The sequence below is a fragment of the Lepidochelys kempii genome, chromosome 15 (assembly GCF_965140285.1).
Source record: "Lepidochelys kempii isolate rLepKem1 chromosome 15, rLepKem1.hap1, whole genome shotgun sequence".
Taxonomy (NCBI): domain Eukaryota; kingdom Metazoa; phylum Chordata; order Testudines; family Cheloniidae; genus Lepidochelys; species Lepidochelys kempii.
This window is the reverse complement of record NC_136394.1, coordinates 445461-468251: the sequence shown is the minus strand read 5'-3', so window position 1 is coordinate 468251 and position 22791 is coordinate 445461. Positions and strand designations below refer to the sequence as shown.

Here is a 22791-nt window from a genome sequence, read left to right as displayed (position 1 = left end):
TGCAATGAACTGTAATCTGTTGAGGTTCTTGGGGCAGTTTGCCTTTACATGCCCCGGCTGGTTACATTTAAAACATCGCCCAGTTGACTGGTCACTGGGGCGAGGTGAATTGCTGGAGAATGGTGTGGTGGGACGATAAGGTGTCTGGGGTTTTCCTTGGGGTGAAGTTGGGGCCTTGGGCTGCCCCCAGTAGTAGGGTGTGGTCTGAGGGTGTCCCTTCTGGTATCCGCTCAAACTGTGACCAGGGTTATTCCTCTCTCCTCTCTCCTCCCTCCACCCGTTTTGTTCTGGTTTGCCCCGCCTCTGTGGCGGTCTGGGACTGCTTCTATTGGTCAGCATAAGAAGCAAGATTTTCTGCTGAATCCCATTTTTTATCCCATAAACACTGTTTTATATCATCATCAGACATATTCAGGAATTGTTCCTGAGTCATCAAATCACACACTCCTTCAAAGCCAGTGACACCCCTTCCTTTGACTCATTTAGCTAACAGATCCTTTATCTGGTTTATATAAGCCACATTACCTAGTCCCTCTCTTAAGGGTTCAAAATTTTACTCTGTAAGTATCAGGTGTAACTTGAAATTGTTTTAAAACCAAATCCTTGAATTTATCATAGTCAGAAGCCTCATCAGTAGGCATTTTGTTGAATATGTCCAGAGCTCTTCCACTCAATTTTGTGACCAATGTGGTCATCTTGTGAGCATCAGGAATTTTATGGAGTGTGCACAGTCTCTCAAAGGTGAGAAAATATTCAGCAATATCACTGGACTCATCATACTGTGGACATAGTCGCTCCCATTTGTGGATTGTTGGGGAAGGATTGTTAGGGTTATTCGGTATATTCTGCTGAGCCCTTGCCTTCTCTATCTCCAGTGCATTCTTCCTCTCTTTTTCCCTCTCCTCCATTTCTTTTTCTTTTGCCTCCATAGCTCTCCTGTGGGAAGCCTCTTGGGCAGCCTTCTCTGTCTTTGCCCTGGCTTTTTCTGCCTCTTTTGCTGCCTCTATATTGAGTCATTTTAATTCGACCAGTCTCTGGTGTTCCTTTTCTTTCTGTTCTGCTTCCAGTCTGGCTAAATCCAGTTTCTGTTGGACATTGCTTTCTGTCATCCTAGCCCCTCTGTTTTTAACCTAGCTATACCCGAGAGTTAGAAAGAAAAAAAACCCTGCTTGTGAATTCTAAATTCACTGTGCTGTAACTTGATACCTTTGCCTCTGATAGCTGTTCCCAGCCTACAGAAAAATCCTTTTGTTAAAAAAAACTAACACCTCTGCCTCCAGGCAAAGAGACAGAAAAATCTCTAGCTGCTTTCAGTTAAAAAACCCAACCTCTTCATGTCTGTGCTTTTGTTTCAAAATGATCTCTGGTTCAAAAAGATCTCTGGTTCAAAATGATCCCACCCCTCTGCCACTATGTCAGGGTTTCTTCCCCACTCTGAACTCTAGGGTACAGATGTGGGGACCCACATGAAAGACCCCCTAAGCTTATTTTTACCAGCTAACGTTAAAAAATTCCCCAAGGCACAAAGTTTTTGCCCTTGGATTAGGTAAAGGCTGCCACCACCAAGTGATTTAACAAACAATCAGGGAAAGGACCACTTGGAGTTCCTATTTCCCCAAAATATCCCCCCAAGCCCTTACACGCCCTTTTCTGGGGAGGCTTGAGAATAAACAAGATGAGCACAAACAAGCATTGGATTTTTAAGACTCTAAAAACCCAATCAGATTCTTAAAAAACAGAACTTTATTAGAAGAACAAAAAAAAAAAAGATAAGAGAACAACTCTGTAAAATCAGAATGGAAGATAATCTTACAGGCCGTCGGATTCAAAACATAGAGAATCCCTCCAGGCAAAACCTTAAGTTACAAAAAGACACAAAAACAGGAATCCACATTCCCTCCGGCACAGTGAATTTTACAAGCCAAAACAAAGAAAGCTGCATCCGATGAAGTGAGCTGTAGCTCACGAAAGCTTATGCTCAAATAAATTGGTTAGTCTCTAAGGTGCCACTAGTACTCCTTTTCTTTTTAAAGAAAACCTAATGCATTTTCTAGCTAGATTACTTACTAACTTTACAGGAGTTGGAGGGCTTGCATCCTTGATCTGTTTCCGGCAAAGGTGTCACACAGACAGACAAAAGCCTTTCCCCCCCTCCAGATTTGAAAGTATCTTGTCCCCGCATTTATCATTTTGGGTCAGCTGCCAGCCAGGTTACCTGAGCTTCTTAACCCTTTACAGGTAAAAGGACTTTGCCTCTGGCCAGGAGGGATTTTATAACACTGTATACAGAAAGGTGGTTACCCTTCCCTTTATATTTATGACAGAAGGAGATTCCACCACCTCCCTAGGTAATGCATTCCAGTGCTTCACCACCCTCCTAGTGAACATGTTTTTCCTAATATCCAACCTAGACCTCCCCTACTGCAACTTGAGGCTTGTTTTGTCATCTGCTACCACTGAGAACAGTCTAGATCCATCCTCTTTGGAACCCCCTTTCAGGTAGTTGAAAGCAGTTATCAAATCTCCCCTCATTCTTCTCTTCCGTAGAGTAAACATCCCCAGTTGCCTCAGCCTCTCCTCATAAGTCATGTGCTCCAGCCCCCTAATCATTTTTGTTGCCCTTCGCTGGTCATGTGCTGGCTAAATACCTTGTGGGCATTACCACAGGAGCAAACATGTAGTAAATATAGCTAATATTCATAACTTCAGATACCAAGATGAATATACATGCATAGAAATAGCATTATCATAAGTACCAGCTATTTCACTTACATGACTATTCCCAAAAGAGATTCTGAAAAATCACACCACGTACCAGAGACCCTGTGTGCCAGCACCATGCCCCACTGGAGTTTTGTTATCTGTTATGTAACAACAGAGATGGAGCCAGTGACATGACTCCATTTAGCTTAAAAGGGCAAGGTTAATTTTTAGCTGTTCAGGTGTGACTGCACCTTTAGTCAGTGAGGGCATACTAGCTGGCACACATTCAGGTTAATGCGCTTCAGTGTTCCTTTGCAGTTAACTTTTTAATATTCATAAACCTGGTATGTGCTGAGGTGCTTTAAAGCATAACACAGGTTTTTAGGCCTGCAAATCTGTGAACCTCTGCCTCTTTGAGATTTTATTATTAATTATTATTATTTTGCTGGTCATAATGTGGGAAGGTATCCTCTCTGCCCTCTGCTCATGAGGTTATGTATGTGTCTTGTAGCACTCTCCTGAACACCAGCTGGAAGGAATATTTTTTTCAGTAAGTGTGGACTGATTCTTTTCTCTTAGAAGGCATGTAATTTTTTCAGGTTCACAGTGATTAACACAGAAAATAATTGGGGCTGTTAAACTTTCTTCAAATTCCATAGAAAATTATGTTCAGATATATTTTCCAGTACAGTGATGAAATGAGTGTTTGTATATACAAACATCAACATGCTTAACTACTCACTTCCCCCAAAATATGTAGTATTTCAGTCAGTTTATATAGAATATGGGAGTTGGGTGAGGAGCCATTTCAGCATACATATGACTTATTAAAAGACAAATTTTAAGTAGATCTGTATCCTAAACTTCATTATGATATTGTATCCAAACATTGCATTTCAATGGGAGATTCAACTTCCTTTATAGGAACAAAACAGACTCCTGAAATTCTTACCACAAAGGTGGTCCATAGACATGCAAATAGTCCCATTGTCTTCAATGGGATTGATCAAATGATTAAGGGTTTACAGGATTAGATTCCAAGTTTGTAAATTGTTCTTGATAAAACTGACAATGCCTGAGCTGTCAGATCAGAAGGAGCTTCACTGGAATAAAGGTGGGCAGATGTGTGATAAGTCTTAGCTTTGTTGCTAAGATGGGGAACATATTTTCAGCAAAGTTCTTGGCAGATTCCTGAGGCAGCTCGTTTAAGGTCGTCAGTATAATCTTCACTTATAGTTCTCTCACCCACAAAGCTGGAAAATGAGGCATTTGTTTTCTTTTTTTTTGCTGCTCCAGTTAGCAAAATGCATGTTAGACTAGTTTGGCTGCAAAGAAGAATTCTATGTACACTGGGGACAACACCTGATACCTGTCAGGCTGCAGAACTGGGCTGACATCAGAATCCAAACATCCGCTGGTCAGTGCAAGCAGGGGCATTCCTCTAATGATTTGGACTTGATGTGAGGCAATATGACTGTTATGTATAATTCAGACCAATGGGGAGAAACCGAATCAAAAACACTGTTTAAACACCTTCCATCCCGCCCCCTCCCCTCTTGAGGACTCCTGACCAATTTAACAGCACAATACATGTGCTAACAAACTTAAACAAAGCCTTTGTTTAAGTTTGTTAGTATACGCATTGTGCTGTTAAAGCCAAATAAAGAATGAAAGCCCTCCCTAGCCGCGTTCTGCTCCTTTAAGGGTGCGGGGGCTAGCCCCAAGTCTTTCCGGTACCCGGTGCCCCCTAAAAGTCTCTTGCCGGTACTGCTGGCTGGGGAGTTTCTGTTTCTGAAGCAAAGGACAGCAAACAGCTGACTTCAGCAGTTGAACTAGGGGAGGAGAGGTCACATGACCACCAGAGAAAAACGAGTGAAAAACAATGCCTTGGCCAGCCTCTGTTCTGCCTCCGGGACCCCTCTGTGCTGCAGCCAGTCAACAGAGCAAGTCAACAGGGTAAGGCCGTAAACCAGCCTGCTTTTATAACAGCTAGTTTGGGGTCCCCCTGTCCAAAATACTAAGATTGAAGCATTCCAGAGCAGAAAGACCCCCAAACACAATGGGGACTGCTGTATTATTGCAATTAGTTTTAGAGCCACTCAGGCTAGCAGACTAGTTCCAGGCCAGAGACCCTAGGTTTCAGTCGAAGCTCCAGGCAGCCAGGACTTTCAGGGATGATCCTATTATCGGGTGTAGCTTTTGTCCCCTGCTCGTTTTGTTTAGTAGCAAGACAGGCAGATTTCTATCCCTCTCTGGGTCCTAAAGGCCACCGGTCTGCTCTGGGCTGGCGTTTGCAGTGCACATGCGGTTGTTAAACATTTAGCACGTCTCTGGTTTTGTTCCAGCGGGATGAAACCCAGCAGAGGTGATGAAACGTTGTATGGCTGGTTCTAGGAACCTCTCTTATTGGGACTAGTGGTTGCGGCCCTCTTTTCCCATCTTGTAGGGAAACCTGCAGCAGGAGAATAGTAGGGAGCTCTAGACGTTGAAGATCTCCAAGTCTCCGTGGCACCATAGCATCTGGAGCAGGAATTTTCTGGCCCACAGAACTGGAAGGAGACCTGGCTTCCCTACAAGGAGAGTGTTCCCAGATCCTGTGAGTTTGGGGGAGCCCTGGAGAATCCATGCAGCAGGTCAGCCCTTTGAGAATACATCCAAGCCCTCCCTTTATGGGCAATTGTGCTGTTACAGGCTGCAAAAGCAGGCAAGAAACCCATGCAGCAGCTCCTAGTGGGCAGACAGAACCGAGCAGGACACAATAGTGATAACTGCTATAGTGGAATTTGTGCTGACACCTGTCAATCCACTGTTTCTTCCTGGCCATCCCCCTCCCTTGATCACCTCCACCACACAATGTTTGCATGGCCTGGAGAAGGGCAGACATTGCCTCAAAGAAGAGTGAATCCCTTAAAAACAATTAAAATGCAACAATAGTCATCACTTGCTGAATACTGTCCGGGCCTGACTGTTACAAGTGTTTGCAGTTCCATAGCTCTAGTGCTGGAACATGAGTCATCAGCTGTGTCTGCACAATCTGTCTGCTGCTTTATTTAGGGGTCTAGATCTGAGGATGGTAAAAGGAGCCTTCTGTGTCCATGACAACTGCCGGAGCTGGTGAGCTCTGAGGCCAGTGAGAGGAATGGCTACTGTTCAGGAAGGCCGGGGAGGGTGTGCATCTGGGTAGAGATTGCATTTAATGCTACCCGAGAGATTCACAGTCAGTGGGGCTGAACTTTGGGTTTATTGGGTTAATAACCACAAATAGTGAGCCAAATGCTGCAGTTAGTTACACCTGACCCGGAGATGTTCCCTGGACTTCGGTAACTGGAGTTCTATCCCATAACTAAGGCCAGGATTCAGCCTGCTGTCCCTACGTATTCCCTTAGCACGGAGGTGGGCAAAGTACGGCCCGTGGGCCACATCCTGCCCGCAGGACCCTCCTGTGTGTCCCTGAGCTCCTGGCCTGGGAGGCTAGTCCCCGGCCCCTCCCTCGCCGTTCCCCCTCCTCATGCTGCCCGTGTAGAGTATTAAACGGCTTCGCGTGGGAATGTGCTACGGTAGCAGTTATGGAGAGCAATTTACCACACGACACCGGCACAATGCTTTGGGCGGCGCGGCTGCAGCGACTCCAGCCGACGGTGCTCTGTGCTGCGCGGTAAGGGGGCAGGGAGCGGGGGGCTGGATAGGGAGCAGAGGAGTTGGGGTGGTGGTCAGGGGGCGGGGGTGTGGACGGGGTCGGGGCGGTCCGAGGGCAGGGAACGGGGGGGTTGAATGGGGGCAGGGGTCCTGGGGGGGCAGTCAGGAAGGAGGGGGGTTGGATGGGGCGGTGGGAGGCAGTCAGGGGCAGGGGTTCCAGGGCGGTCAGGGGACAGGGAGTGGGGGGTGGGGCGGACGGGGCAGAGGTCCTGGGGGAGCTGTCAGGGAATAGGGAGGGTTGGATGGGGCAGGAGTCTGGGGGGGGAGGCAGGGGGCGAGAAGCAAGGGGGGGGCGGATAGGGGGGCTGGGGCACAGCTTGGCACAGCCTCCCCATACCAGCTCTCCATACAATTTCCGAAACCCGATGTGGCCCTCAGGCCAAAAAGTTTGTCCGCCCTTGCCTTAGCATATGCATAACCCCAGTGCTATTGGTGACCATGCTGATCCAGCCATTTTTGCTTGTTGCTGATGCTATTTCCAGGTCACTATCCTAGCCCATTCAGAGCGGGGAGGGCCTCATTGGCATGCAGCAGTTTTCTAGCTCTGGGACATGAAAATGGTTTGAGTAGCTCTTTCCCTTTCCCCAGCTCCATGTCCCTCATACCCAGCACCAAGAGCTTCTCTAGCAGGTCACAGGCATTCAGTAGGCCAGACTCTCCCCTCACACTTGTGTAAATCAGGGGTAACTCCCCTGAAGTTGGTGGATTACACCAGCATGAAACTGACTCGTTTATCAGGGCTGTCAGACCCTGCATTGTTTCAGAGTAACAGCCCTGTTAGTCTGTATTCGCAAAAAGAAAAGGAGGACTTGTGGCACCTTAGAGACTAACCAATTTATTAGAGCATAAGCTTTCGTGAGCTACAGCTCACTTCCTCAGATGCATATCGTGGAAACTGCAGCAGACTTTATATATACACAGAGAATATGAAACAATACCTCCTCCCACCCCACTGTCCTGCTGGTAATAGACCCTGCATTGTTCTGCTGTTTACTCAGGAGAAGGGGCTGAAAGCCCCAGCCTGCCTGGTTAAGACGTCCAAGATACTATCTGTATGAGAACAGGAGACTGCCCCTGAGGGCGGATGACCAGGAGGGCGCAAAAAGAAGCAGGAAAGAAAATCAGTTGAGCCTCCTTATCTCTTCTCCTAGCTCCTTGCAGCTTTGGCTCTCTCGGTTTCTCTTCATTTCACACTCAGACAAAGTCCTTTCTCTTTCTGCTGACTTAGCCCCTGAACGGGAGCAGAAGATCCTGTTGCGACACTTCCCTGGTTTAATCAGTGACCTCATAGGAATCGGTTCAGCACGGCAGCCACCAGGCTCTGCAGATCAGTGTGTGGTCTCCCTGTCAGGGCTCTGATCACCATCTCTCCCCACTCCCTTCTCTGCTACTGCAGATATGGAGCCCAGGGTGTTGCAGCTCCTTCTCATCCTCCATGTCTTGGCCCTCCCGGTCCAGCTCTGTGGTGAGTACAGAAGCTTTCTACACACATTCTTCCTGTACCATGAGGGACTTTTAAAGGTACCTCGCTGTTTCTCCCCACTTCCACTCCCATGCATGCATCGATTAACACATGCAGACCCCACCAGGGTAGATGGAGGCACTTCTCTTCTTCCCATTAAAAATAAACCACTGCTGAGTATTGGTGCTGCAGTAGGGGGTGCTCTACCCTGTAAGTCAGTACTGAAGCAATGCCCCAGCATGGTGCTAGGAAGTCCTGTGACATAACAGAGCTCCCGACTGTTCGTGAGCGTTAAAGAGTCCAGGCGGTTTTGTTGAGATTGAGGGTATTAGCCCTGATATCCTCCTGACCAAATCCCCTTGTGGTTTTAAGCCAGGATTCATCACGTCCTGCTTTAAACTGTTGTGTAGCTTTGCTGTATGCTGGGAAATAGATGTTGCCTTGTGCCTTCCTCTCCAGAGGTGGCTGCTTTTCACTAGTGGGTGGCATGATTTGCATCTTCTGGGATTCTTCAGGTTGGAAAGCATTGTATAAATGCTAGGTGTTTTTCTCTTGGCTAAGAACGAGCTTGAACTCCCTGAGAGAGCCCAGGTCTGCCTGTGAGCAGCCCAAGGTTCCTGCATGTCTTGCAGGCCTGGGGGAGTATTGCATATGAAAGGAAAGTTATACTTGTTATACTTGTTTCAGCTTGTGTCTGGCTCGCTTGGTTTTTATTTCCTCTCCATTTCTTGGAGTGTTGATGGTTTTCCTCTGAGCTGTAAGAGGTGAAAGGCCTTCAGACACCATGGCAATGGGCACTGTTTACTGCCCTGGATAGAAAAGGTGCAGACGATAAGCTCAGTGTTGCATTTCTTTTTCATTGGAGTGCAGGGCATTTTATAGCTAATGTTAAGGCCACCTGTGGGAGCAAGCTCTGCTCTTGGTGTGAACAAACAGCTTCTGTTGAATTGGGAGAGAGCCGGCATCCCAGTGAACTGCTCTCCCGCTTCCCACACCCTACGTTTTTTAAAGTTAATTTAATGCTCTGAGGTTCCTGGAGACCATCCATCTCTATCTGTGCCCAGAGCAGATGCAGCATGGGCACTGGCGATGGATGTCTCCCCCTTCCGAGTGCCTAAATCCTGATCTGGAGGGACCTCCTTCCTCTAGTGGAATGTAGGGTGAAAGCCTGGCCCCACAGAAGTCATTGTGGGTTTTGTTACTGAACAGGGGCCAGGGTTTCACCTTTGGTTTCGATGTCTTCTTGATCCTTGGCCCCTCTGCTGAGAGTGCCAGCCAAGGTGCCTAGTAGTGCTGGTTACGATACCCCCCTGGGGGTGAGGACACCTGTCCCCTACAGAGTTGTCCAAGACTCCCAATGTATTTCATGCAGACCACCAGCCAGATGGAACCAACTTTGTTATTGCTCACTTGGGACCAGATTCCAAGGGGTGGCTTAGAGTCGAAAGACTCTCCTTCCCAGTCCCCTCAGCCATACGGTCCTCTAGATTAGTAACATGCTAGTTTCATACCCATGAGGTCACATAGCAGGCACATTCCTTAGGTACATTCAGCCCTTCAGTTATTCTTTTAATTGTGCATGGGCCTGCTGGCTTCTCTCCCTGCTGCCCCAAGGTCAGAGTCTCTCTGGGAGGAACCCCAATTCCTGCTTTCCAAGGCTCAAATCAGGCTGTCTAAAATAAGACTGCTCTCTCACCAGCTACTGGAGAGAGGCGCTAGAGAAATAAGGCTCCCCTAGATGGGTATTGCGGGGATCTGTGTCAAATAGACCCAAGGCTTTAGTTCCAAGACTTTGCTGGAGATCCCTGAAGAATGTGACATAGCACAGAAAGCGCTGATCAGATTCAGCCATGGCTAAGTCGTCCATCTCAGCTCTGTGTGTCCCAGGAAAACCCCATGTGCAGCCAGAGCTGCTGCTGCATCTCTTTATGAGGGAACCTATCTTCTTGTTCTCCCCCAAAGCACCTTCCAGCCCCGCTGAAACCAAAGCAACTGACCTTCCCAACCCAGACCACCAGTTTGGATACAGTTGCCCGGTCAGTAAGCTATTGTTTCCTTCCCTCTCATGTTAACAGCCTCCAGCACCTGCAGGAGATGGGCTGTTAGCGAGGCTGGCTTACTAAATGAGATTTAACATAGACTGTATAAAGCACCATGCATCTGTACTCCATCCCTTCTAGGCCATCCATGAGTTTGGCCTCAAATTTAAGGTAAGGGCACAATTCTGAATTTGAAAAATTTGAACCCAGAATGTTGGATTCCAGCCTAAGGACTAAGCTCTTAATATTTGTAAGTAAAAAACCACAACTCTTAGGGGGTTAGTGTTAGCAGGGACTGAACCAGCACCCTCCAGAGCTAGAGGCATGAATGCATCTTGCCTGTGCTAAACCCAGATCTGTGAGTGTGAATGCTGTCACAGGCTCTTAAATCTCTCTGTGGCTCAGCCACTAGAGAGAGCCCTATTGTATGAGCCTGGGTTACATTTACATGAAAGCTTAGCCCTGGTCTATGCTGAAAACTAGTGTTGGTATAATTAAGAAAATCCACACCTTGAGCGACACAGGTGCACTGACCTAACTCCTGGTGTAGGCAGCGCTATGCTGACAAGAGGGCTTCTCCCGATGACACAGCTACCACCCAGGGCCGTCCTTAAGCATACACGGCATACGAAGCTGCATAGGGCACGAAAATTTGGGGTACTCCTGGGTCTTAGCCCTGGTCTACACTACGAGTTTAGGTCAAATTTAGCAGCATTAGAGCGATTTAACCCTGCACCCGTCCACACAATGAATCCATTTCCTTCAACTTAAAGGGTTCTTAAAAACAATTTCTGTACTCCTCCCCCAACAAGGGGATTAGCACTGAAATCGACCTTGCCGGATCGAATTTGGGGCAGTGTGATCACAATTTGACAGTATTGACCTCTGGGAGCTATCCCAGAGTGCTTCATTGTGACCGCTCTGGACAGCACTCTCAGCTCAGATGCACTGGCCAGGTAGACAGGAAAAGGCCTGCGAACTTTTGAATCTCATTTCCTGTTTGGCCAGCGTGGCAAGCTGCAGATGAGTGCAGATCTCATCGGCAGAGGTGACTATGATGGAGTCCCAGAATCGCAAAAGAGCTCCAGGATGGACCGAATGGGAGGTACAGGATCTGACCGCTGTATGGGGAGATGAATCCATGCTATCAAAACTCCATTCCAAAAGATGAAATGCACAAGCATTTGAAAAAAACTCCAAGGACATGAAGGACAGAGACTATAACAGAGACCCACAACAGTGCCGCATGAAACTTAAGGAACTCAGGCAAGCCTACCAAAAAAACAGAGAGACAAATGGCCGCTCGGGGTCAGAGCCCCAGACATGCCGCTTCTCTGATGAGCTGCATTGCATTCTAGGGGGTGCAGCCACCACTATCCCACCCCTGTGCCTTGACTCCGTCAATGGATTATCACGCAACAGGGATGCACATTTCGGGGACGAGGAAGATGAGGAGGAGGAGGAGGAGAAGGAGGAGGAGGTTGAAGATAGTGCATAGCAAGCAAGCGGAGAAACCATTTTCCCTGAGAGCCAGGAACTGTTTCTCACCCTGGACCTGAAACCAGTACCCCCCAAACCCACCTAAGGTGGGCTCCTGGACCCACCAGGCATAGAAGGGACCTCTGGTGAGTGTACCTTTGTAAATATAATACATGGTTTAAAAGCAAGTGTGTTCAATGATTAATTTGCAGTCAGCACAGCTACTGGAAAAGTCTGTTAACGTGTCTGGGGATGTAGTGGAAATCCTCCAGGGACATCTTCATAAAGCTCTCCTGGATGTACTCCCAAAGCCTTTGCAAAAGGTTTCTGGGGAGGGCAGACTTATTCCGTCCTCCATGGTAGGACACTTTACCACACCAGGCCAGTAGCATGTAGTCTGGAGTCATTGCATAACAAAGCATGGTAGTGTTTTCTGGCATTCAGGCAACATCCGTTCTTTATCTCTCTGTGTTATCCTCAGGAGAGTGATATCATTCATGGTCACCTGGTTGAAATAGAGTAATTTTATTAAGGGGATATTCAGAGGTGGTCATTCCTGCTGGGTTGTTTGTCTGTGGCTAAACAGAAATCTTCTCCGCTGTTAGCCATGCGATGGGGGGAGGGGTGAAGCGATCATCCCAGAGAATTGGTTGTGTGTGGGGGGTTTAATTGGGTTTGTGCTGCATGTTAACTCGAAAATCGCAGCCCCGCCTTTTAAATTGCCAGCCCATTTTAAATGGCTAATCCAATGGCTGTTTGGTATGGGAAATGGGGGTGCTGCTGCTTGAAACCATTCCCACATGTTATGAAGGTTAAAGAAGCCAAAAGACTGTGACTTACCATGGCTGTATGCAAGCCGAATTCTGTTGCCCGCTGGCCCTGCGTGTGTGATATCTCACACCAAACTGGCAGACCCTCAATGTAAGAGGCAAAATGTGACCTTTACCGAATGCACATGTGCTATGTAATGTTAACAGCAAGGTTCACCCTGAAAGAGTCTATCCATTGTTCTCTAAAATGTGTCTTTTTAACTACTACCTCTCCCTTTTTTTCCTCCTGCAGCGGCAAATGTTTCAACGCTCCCCCTATCATTTCCTTCCCAGAGGCTAGCGAAGATTAGAAGGCGAAAAAAATGCACTTGCGATGAAATGTTCTCTGAGCTCATGCAGTCCTCCCACACTGAAAGAGCCCAGCAGAATGCATGGAGGCAGACAATGTTAGAGTCCAGGAAAGCGCAATATGAACACGAGGACAGGTGGTGGGTTGAAGATAATAAGTGGCGGGTTGAAGATGATAGGTGGCGCCTGCTTGCTGACAGAAGGCAGGAGTCAATGCTGAGGCTACTGGAGGATCAAACTGATATGCTCTGGCGCATGGTTGAGGTGCAGGAAAGGCAGCATGAGCACAGACTGCCGCTATAGCCCCTGTGTAACCAACCGCCCTCCTCCCCAAGTTCCATAGCCTCCTCACCCAGATGCCCAAGAACACGGTGGGAGGGCCTCCGGGCACCCAACCACTCCATGCCAGAGGACTGCCCAAGCAACAGAAAGCTGGCATTCAATAAGTTTTAAAGTGCAGTGTGGCCTTCTCCTTCCCTCCTCCCCCACCCCTCCCGGGCTACCTTGGCAGTTATCCCCCTATTTGTGTGATGAATTAAAAAAGAATGCATGAATTTGAAGCAACAATGACTTTATTGTCTCTGCAAGCGGTGATCGAAGGGGGGAGGGGAGGGTGGTTAGCTTACACAGAAGTAGAGTGAACCAAGGAGGGGCGGGGGGTGGGTTTTCATCAAGGAGAAACAAACAGAACTTTCACACCGTAGCCTGGCCAGTCATGAAACTGGTTTTCAAAGCTTCTCTGATGCGCACCGTGCCCTCCTGTGCTCTTCTAATCACCCTGGTGTCTGCCTGCACGTAATCAGCAGCCAGGCGATTTGCCTCAACCTCCTACCCCGCCATAAACGTCTCCCCCTTACTCTCTCAGATATTGTGGAGCACACAGCAAGCAGTAATAACAATGGGAATATTAGTTTCGCTGAGGTCTAACCGAGTCAGTAAACTGCACCAGCACACTTTTAAACGTCCAAAGGCACATTCTGCTACCATTCTGCACCATTCAGCCTATAGTTGAACAGCTCCTGACTACTGCCCAGGCTGCCTGTGTATGGCTTCATGAGCCATGACATTAAGGGGTAGGCTGGGCCCCCAAGGATAACTGTAGGCATTTCAACATCCCCAACGGTTATTTTCTGGTCTAGGAAGAAAGTCCCTTGCTGCAGCTGTTGAAACAGACCAGAGTTCCTGAAGATGTGAGCATCATGTACCTTTCCCGGACATCCCCCGTTGATGTTGGTGAAACGTCCCTTGTGATCCACCAGTGCTTGCAGCACCATTGAAAAGTACCCCTTGCGGTTTATATACTCACCGGCTTCGTGCTCCGGTGCCAAAATAGGGATATGGGTTCCGTCTATTGCCCCACCACAGTTAGGGAATCCTATTGCAGCAAAGCCATCCACTATGACCTGCACATTTCCCAGAGTCACTACCCTTGGTAGCAGCAACTCAGTGATTGCGTTGGCTACTTGGATCACAGCAGCCCCCACAGTAGATTTGCCCACTCCAAATTGATTCCCGACTGACTGGTAGTTGTCTGGCATTGCAAGCTTCCACAGTGGCCATCGCCACTCGTGAACTGTGAGGGCTGCTCTCATCTTGGTATTCTGGTGCTTCAGGGCAGGGGAAAGCAAGTTACAAAGTTCCAAGAAAGTGCCCTTATGCATGCGAAAGTTTCGCAGCCATTGGGAATCATCCCAGACCTGCAATACTATGCGGTTCCACCAGTCTGTGCTTGTTTCTCAGGCCCAGAATCGGTGTTCCTCAACATGAACCTGCCCCATTACCACCATGATGTCCACATTGCCGGGGCCTGTACTTTAAGAGAAGTCTGTGTCCGTGTCCTCATCACTCTCCTCACCGTGCTGCCGTCGCATACTCGCCTGCTTTTGCAGGTTCTTGTTCTGGTTCTGGTTCTGGTTCTGCATATAGTGCTGGATAATGTGCATGATGTTTAGAATGATCATAACTGCTGCGGTGATCTGAGTGGGCTCCATGCTTGCCGTGGTATGGCGTCTGCAGGAGAGCAGAGTGGCAGCAGAAGCGGCGGGTGGATGATGATGCTGACAGCAGTATGGCACCCGCTTGAAAAAAGACACAAAACAATTGTCAGCTTTTGCTTTCATGGAGGGAGGGGGGAAGCAAGGGGTAGGCTGGCAACAGACAGTGCAATATGACTGGTAGGCATTGTCATCTCCTGGGTGCTCATAGTGCTGCTGTCTGGGAGAGCAGCCTGAGGCAGAATGGCTCACTTAAGGATTGAACTCACAACCCTGGGTTTAGCAGGCCAATGCTCAAACCACTGAGCTATCCCTCTACCAATGTTCCAGGCAGGACTGAATCTCCATTAGACAAAACTTAAAGAAGAGAATGACCTGAGTCACTCCCATTTATGTCCAGGCACCCCTGACAGACCTCACCAAAGCCGGCCAAGAGTACCCAGGAGACAATGAGGATGGCTACCAGTCGTAATGCACCATCTGCTGCCACAAGGCAATGAGCTGCTGCTCTGTAGAAATGCAGTCCCGCGTCTGCCAGCACTTAGGAGACGTACGGTGACGGTGAGCTGAGCGGGCTCCATGCTTGCCATGGTATGGCGTCTGCACAGGTAACCCAGGAAAAAAGGCGTGAAATGATTGTCTGCCGTTGCTTTCACGGAGGGGGGGGTGGGGCCTGATGACGTGTACCCAGAACCACCCATGACAATGTTTTTTGCCCCATCAGGCATTGGGATCTCAACTCAGAATTCCAATGGGCAGCAGAGACTGCTGGAACTCTGAGATAGCTACCCACAGTGCCATGCTCTCGAAGTTGACACTAGCCTCAGTACTGTGGACACACTCCACTGACTTGGAGCATGGAGCAGGTCCTCAAGGAATCAATCCTGAAGCACTTACATGAGAGGAAAGTGATCAGGAACAGTCAGCATGGATTCAGCAAGGGAAGGTCATGCCTGACTAATCTAATCATAGAATCATAGAATCATAGAATATCAGGGTTGGAAGGGACCCCAGAAGGTCATCTAGTCCAACCCCCTGCTCAAAGCAGGACCAATTCCCAGTTAAATCATCCCAGCCAGGGCTTTGTCAAGCCTGACCTTAAAAACCTCTAAGGAAGGAGATTCTACCACCTCCCTAGGTAACGCATTCCAGTGTTTCACCACCCTCTTAGTGAAAAAGTTTTTCCTAATATCCAATCTAAACCTCCCCCACTGCAACTTGAGACCATTACTCCTCGTTCTGTCATCTGCTACCATTGAGAACAGTCTAGAGCCATCCTCTTTGGAACCCCCTTTCAGGTAGTTGAAAGCAGCTATCAAATCCCCCCTCATTCTTCTCTTCTGCAGGCTAAACAATCCCAGCTCCCTCAGCCTCTCCTCATAACTCATGTGTTCCAGTCCCCTAATCATTTTTGTTGCCCTCCGCTGGACTCTCTCCAATTTATCCACATCCTTCTTGAAGTGTGGGGCCCAAAACTGAACACAGTACTCCAGATGAGGCCTCACCAATGTCGAATAGAGGGGAACGATCACGTCCCTCGGTCTGCTCGCTATGCCCCTACTTATACATCCCAAAATGCCATTGGCCTTCTTGGCAACAAGGGCACACTGCTGACTCATATCCAGCTTCTCGTCCACTGTCACCCCTAGGTCCTTTTCCGCAGAACTGCTGCCTAGCCATTCGGTCCCTAGTCTGTAGCTGTGCATTGGGTTCTTCCGTCCTAAGTGCAGGACCCTGCACTTATCCTTATTGAACCTCATCAGATTTCTTTTGGCCCAATCCTCCAATTTGTCTAGGTCCTTCTGTATCCTATCCCTCCCCTCCAGCGTATCTACCACTCCTCCCAGTTTAGTATCATCCGCAAATTTGCTGAGAGTGCAATCCACACCATCCTCAAGATAATTTATGAAGATATTGAACAAAACCGGCCCCAGGACCGACCCTTGGGGCACTCCACTTGATACCGGCTGCCAACTAGACATGGAGCCATTGATCACTACCCGTTGAGCCCGACAATCTAGCCAGCTTTCTACCCACCTTATAGTGCATTCATCCAGCCCATACCTCCTTAACTTGCTGACAAGAATACTGTGGGAGACCGTGTCAAAAGCTTTGCTAAAGTCAAGAAACAATACATCCACTGCTTTCCCTTCATCCACAGAACCAGTAATCTCATCATAGAAGGCGATTTCTTCCGGCAGCTCACGGAAGCTACTAGATCGCATGCCCTGATTCTCATGGGTGACTTTAATTTTCCTGATATCTGCTGGGAGAGCAATACTGCGGTGCATAGACAATCCAGGAAGTTTTTGGAAAGCGTAGGGGACAATTTCCTGGTGCAAGTGCTGGAGGAGCCAACTAGGGGGGACCCGCACTACAAGAAGGATGTGGATAAATTGGAGAGAGTCCAGCGAAGGGCAACAAAAATGATTAGGGGTCTGGAACACATGACTTATGAGGAGAGGCTGAGGGAACTGGGATTGTTTAGTCTGCAGAAGAGAAGAATGAGGCGGGATTTGATAGCTGCTTTCAAGTACCTGAGAGGTGGTTCCAAAGAGGATGGATCTAGACTATTCTCAGTGGTAGAAGATGACAGGACAAGGAGTAATGGTCTCAAGTTGCAGTGGGGGAGGTTTAGGTTGGATAGTAGGAAAAACTTTTTCACTAGGAGGGTGGTGAAACACTGGAATGCGTTACCTAGGGAGGTGGTAGAATCTCCTTCCTTAGAAGTTTTTAAGGTCAGGCTTGACAAAGCCCTGGCTGGGATGATTTAATTGGGGATTGGTCCTGCTTTGAGCAGGGGGTTGGACTAGATGACCTCTTGAGATCCCTTCCAACCCTGATATTCTATTTTTCTATGACTTAATGGTCTTAAGTGGGGAGGACACACACAATTGACTGTATAAAATCAATTTTGACTTCTATAAATTTGACCTCATTTTGTAGTGTAGTGTCCACCCTTCTGCCTCTTACTACCTGTATTACTATTACTATTACTATTATGATCCTTCCTGCAGGCTCCCACAGGCAGGCTCCCACTGCTGGCTGCTGCAGCCTGGTGAGTCTTCCTCCGGAGGGGATCTATTAACTTAAAAGTGAAAAAGCCTCCAGCCTGCCAGACCTATTAACACAACACTGAAACTGTTAAAGAGCCATTCAAGTGGTAATGAAGCCATTTTACAGGCATTTGCCAACCCCCAGGTATATACTCAAAAAGAAAAGGAGTACTTGTGGCACCTTAGAGACTAACCAATTTATTTGAGCATGAGCTTTCGTGAGCTACAGCTCACTTCATCAGATGCTCACGAAAGCTCATGCTCAAATAAATTGGTTAGTCTCTAAGATGCCACAAGTACTCCTTTTCTTTTTGTGAATACAGACTAACACGGCTGTTACTCTGAAACCAGGTATATACTGTCCGTTTCTGAATTTACTGACAAAAACAGTTGTGCATTACTGTAATATTTACTCAGAACATGTTAGTCTTCAGGACCTTAGTTTAAAATTTGCTTTAAAAATATTTCATTAGTGTCGCTGAAGATTATAAAACCACATCTCTAAAAAGTCCTTACATAGATTTTTAGCTGCACAATCTGAGTATTCATCTTTAGCCTTAAATGCTTAGACATTCAGATATATAGTTTTTTAAATAAATCCTTCAAAAGACCACCCTTATCAAAAATACACATTTTAATTTTAATTACTGTGGTACAAAAAACTTGCTTCCAAATTCTTCCTGTCCTTTCCATCCATCCCTTTCTCCCTTCACCTCCCTGTTGAAGAGAGCCCTTATAGCAGGGGCGGGCAAACTTTTTGGCCTGAGGGCCACATCGGGTTTTGGAAATTGTATGGAGGGCCCGTTAGGGGGAGGGAGCGTGGCCCAGCCCCCATCCCCTATCCACCTCCCCCCGCTTCTGGCCCTCTGACGGCCTCCCTGGGACCCCTGTCCCATCCACCTCCCCTGCTCCCTGTCCCCTCACCGCCCCCGGAACTCCAGCCCCTGACTGCCCCCCGCTGCCCCGTCCAACCCCTCCTCTCATTCCTGATTGCCCCCCTGGGACCTCTGCCCCATCCAACAACCCCTTCTCCCTGACTTCCCCCAGAGCTCCTGCCCCTGACTGCCCCCCGCTGCCCCATCCAAACCCCACTCCTTCCTGACTGCCCCCCCAGGACCGCTGCCCCCATTCAACCCCCATGTTCCCCGCCCTCTGACCGCACCGACCTCTATCCACACCCCCACCCCATGACCACCACCCCAAACTCCCCTGCCCTCTATGCAACCCCCCACTCCCTGTCCCCTTACCGCACTGCCTGGAGCACCAGTGGCTGGAGCCAGCCACGCACAGTGCAGCCCAGAGACCGGGTCAGGCTGAGCTCTGCAGCTGCGCTGCCCCAAGAGCTCACCCCCCCTGCCACCCAGAGCATTGCGCCAGCAGCATGGTGAGCTGAAGCTGCGGGGGAACAGCGGGGGAGGGGCCGGGGGGGGCGAGCCTCCTGAGCCAGGAGCTCAGGGGCCGGGCGGGAGGGTCCCGTTGGCCGGATGTGGCCCACAGGCCATAGTTTACCCACCTCTGCCCTAGAGGGACAACACCCCTTTCCTTCCAGATAGCTGGACAAATGAGTTTCCCTTTCTTTACTTCTGACTATTTGATGAATTAGTTTCAAGAGAACTCTCCAGCAAAATCAGTACCATAGTAAGAGGTAAAATCCTTTGTTATGCCTAAAATCTTTGGAAACATATTTTTTAAAGTTGGTGAAATTTCATAAACACATCTATTGTTATGGAGATCACACAAAGTAAATTAGTGTTCCCTTTTTCTAAAAGCAATGAACATTGTTATGAACACACTAAACCTCTGTGACTGATTAATTTAAAATAATGTCTTTGTTACAAGTGAGTTAAATAGGTAGCAATCTGGAATGATTACTTTCTGAATCAATTCTGAAGCACTTAGAGGAGAGGAAAGTGATCAGGAACAGTCAGCATGTATTCACCAAGGGCAAGTCATGCCTGAGTAATCTAATTCCTTCTATGACGAGATAACTGGCTCTGTGGATGAGTGGAAAGCAATGGACGTGTTGTTCCTTGACTTTAGCAAAGCTTTTCACACGATTTCCCACAGTATTCTTGCCAGCAAGTTAAAGAAGTGTGGGCTGGATGAATGGACTATAAGGTGGATAGAAAGCTGGCTAGATTGTCAGGCTCAGTGGGTAGTGATCAATGGCTCCATGTCTAGTTAGCAGCAGGTATCAAGTGGAGTGCCCCAAGGGTCGGTCCTTGGGCCGGTTTTGTTCAATATCTTCATTAATGATCTGGAGGATGGCGTGGATTGCACCCTCAGCAAGTTTGCAGATGACGTTAAACTGGGAGGAGAGGGATAGCGGTTTGAGCATTGGCCTGCTAAACCCAGGGTTGTGAGTTCAATCCTTGACGGGGGCCATTTAGGGATCTGGAGCAAAAATTGGGGATTGGTCCTGCTTTAAGCAGGGGGTTGGACTAGGTGACCTCCTGAGGTCTCTTCCAACCCTGATATTCAATGATTCTATATGCTGGAGGGTAGGGATAGGATACAGAGGGCCCTAGACAAATTAGAGGATTGAGCCAAAAGAAATCTGATGAGGTTCAACAAGGACAAGTGCAGAGTCCTGTACTTAGGATGGAGGAATCCCATGCACTGCTACAGGCTAGGGACCGAATGGCTCAGCAGCAGTTCTGCAGAAAAGGACCTAGGGGTTACAGTGGACGAGAAGCTGGATATAAGTCAACAGTGTGCCCTTGTTGCCAAGAAGGCCAATGGCATTTTGGGCTGTATAAGTAGGGGCATTGCCAGCAGATTGAGGGACATGATCATTCCCCTCTATTCGACATTGGTGAGTACTGTGTCCAGTTTTGGGCCCCACACTACAAGAAGGATGTGAAAAAATTGGAAAATGTCCAGCGGAGGGTAACAAAAATGATTAGGGGGCTGGAGCACATGACTTATGAGGAGATGCTGAGGGAACTGGGATTGTTTAGTCTGCAGAAGAGAAGAATGAGGGGGGAGGGATTTGATAGCTGCTTTCAACTACCTGAGGGGGTTCCAAAGAGGATGGATCTAGACTGTTCTCAGTGGTAGAAGATGACAGAACGAGGAGTAATGGTCTCAAGTTGCAGTGGGGGAGGTTTAGGTTAGATATTAGGAAAAACTTTTTCACTAGGAGGGTGGTGAAACACTGGAATGGGTTACCTAGGGAAGTGGTGGAATCTCCTTCCTTTGAAGTTTTTAAGGTCAGGCTTGACAAAGCCCTGGCTGGGATGATTTAGTTGGGGATTGGTCCTGCTTTGAGCAGGGGGTTGGACTAGATGACCTCCTGAGGTCCCTTCCAACCCTGATATTCTATGATTCTATGATTCTATGAAGGTTTAAGAGTACATTTAAAACATAAAATCAGCTTAGAAATACTGATTAAGAAAATGTAAAAGAGAGAAGAGCTGCATCATGTATTCCATAATATTTAATGTTATATTCAGCAGGACAGCTGACTTGCCCTTACTACAAAGTTTTTGCAAATAAATCTCGGACAAACTTCAGGGCATATCAAAAAACCTGTGACTGATATTTTTTATTCCCAAGTTTAGTGCTTTTAATTGGGTATCTTCTGCATGTCCAGTCTTCACCATCTGGCATGCTATAGAAAACATGCTCCATTTTCTTTAGAAAGAAATTGCAGAAGAGTGTTTTTTTCAAATGTCATTTGCTTCATTTGGGTTCAGGGACTTGGCTAGAAGGGGGAGTGAATCATAGAATATCAGGTCTGGAAGGAACCTCAGGAGGTCATCTAGTCCAACCCCCTGCTCAAAGCAGGACCAATCCCCAATTTTTGCTCTGGATCCCCTAAATGGCCCCCTTAAGGGCTGAACTCACAACGCTGAGTTTAGCAGGTCAATGCTCAAACCACTGAGCTATCCCTCCCCCCTGTGATAAAGTGTGATAAATAAAGGCATGGGTAGCTTCCTTTTATGGACACCCAGACAGTCAGTTAGCTATAAAGTCCCTCTTGGTAGCTGTTCTTTACTTGCTTTACCTAACAAGGGTTAAAAAGTCCCCCAGGTAAAGAAAAAAAAAGTGGGCACCTGACCAAAAGAGGCAATGGGAAGGCTAGAACTTTTTAAAATGGGGAAAGAAACTTTCCCTTCGTCTGTCCTCTCTGGGCTGGAGGGTCAGAGCTGCAATGCTGTAAACAGCTTAAGCCAGGTATGATCATAAATCATCAGATCATGCCTAGAACTACTTATCTGAACTCCAATGTGTAAGTAGATCAGAATGTTTAGCTAGACGCGATCAGGTTTATTTCTGTTATTTTTTAAGGCTTTTGGATCTCCTCCTGACTAACCCCTAATGCTTTTGTTTGCTTTAAGCTGAACCCCCAAGAAAGCTGTTTTGGGTGCCTAATTTTTGTAATTGTTTCTTTTAAGATCTAGCAAAAAGCCTAAGTTCCAGATGTATTTTTTCCCTTTTTGTTTTTAATAAAATTTACCTTTCTTAAGAACAGGATTGGATTTTTGGTGTCCTAAGAGGTTTGTGCATGTTGTTTGATTAGCTGATAGCCACAGCAAATTTCCTTTGTTTTCTTTTTCAGCTCTTCCCCGGAGGGGGGAGTGAAAGGGCTTGAGGGTACCCCACAGGGAGGAATTCCCAAGTGTGCCTTCCTGGGTTCAAAGGGGTTTTTTTGCATTTGGGTGGTGGCAGTGTTTACCAAGCCAAGGTCAGAAAGAAGCTGTAACCTTGGGAGTTTAATACAAACCTGGAGTGGCAAATATTAATTTTTAAAATCCTTGTGGGCCCCTACTTCTGCACTTGGAGTGACAGAATGGGGATTCAGCCTTGACAGGGAGGGAAGAGAAGCAGGAGACAGTGGGGAGAGGGCAGGACCTGGGCAGAGTGGGGCAGGGCCTGGGGCAGAGCAGGAGTGGAGTATAGGTGGGGCTACAGGCCGAAGAGGTGGGCTGGGGAGCTTCAGCCACTGCCCATGACAGCAGGTAAGAGCGGGTCGGCTCCCCCACAGCCAGTGCGCGCTGCAGACCCCTTAGGCAGGGGCCGTATTCACAGAGCCAAATGCGCCAGAGCTGCGCATTCTGCCTGAGGGAGAGGGTACGGGGGTCTCTGCAGGGAACTGTGACTCTCCGCCGCCATGAGGCTCGGTACCCTTTGCTGCCTCATCCCTCCCCGCTTCCCCCCCGCAAGGCTGCAAGCCCGGGCTGCCTTTGGGCATACGGGCACCAGTTTAATAATACTATGTAGGGCCCCATAAATCCTAAG

The 22791-nt window shown here is 48.0% G+C and overlaps 1 protein-coding gene and 1 long non-coding RNA gene across 7 annotated transcripts in view; both read left to right on the top strand.

The window, feature by feature from the left end:
* Positions 1-4485: 4485 nt before the first annotated feature.
* The window catches only part of TCN2 (transcobalamin 2), a 37396-nt gene continuing 19090 nt past the window's right edge, over positions 4486-22791 (top strand). The window contains exons 1-2 of one of the 6 annotated variants that reach the window (XM_073312439.1): positions 4486-4659; positions 7796-7864. In XM_073312439.1, coding sequence (XP_073168540.1) covers positions 7798-7864 — 67 coding nt within the window. In that variant the 5' untranslated portion in view covers positions 4486-4659; positions 7796-7797. Of the gene's footprint in view, positions 4660-5317; positions 5337-6077; positions 6359-7627; positions 7865-22791 lie in introns of those variants that run through there. The other 5 variants (XM_073312435.1, XM_073312436.1, XM_078848918.1 and 2 more) reach the window with 5 other exon arrangements.
* LOC140898532 (uncharacterized) lies at positions 7872-13051 on the top strand. Its single transcript, XR_012155011.1, has 2 exons — positions 7872-11525; positions 12442-13051. It is a non-coding gene; the product is annotated as an uncharacterized LOC140898532 (long non-coding RNA).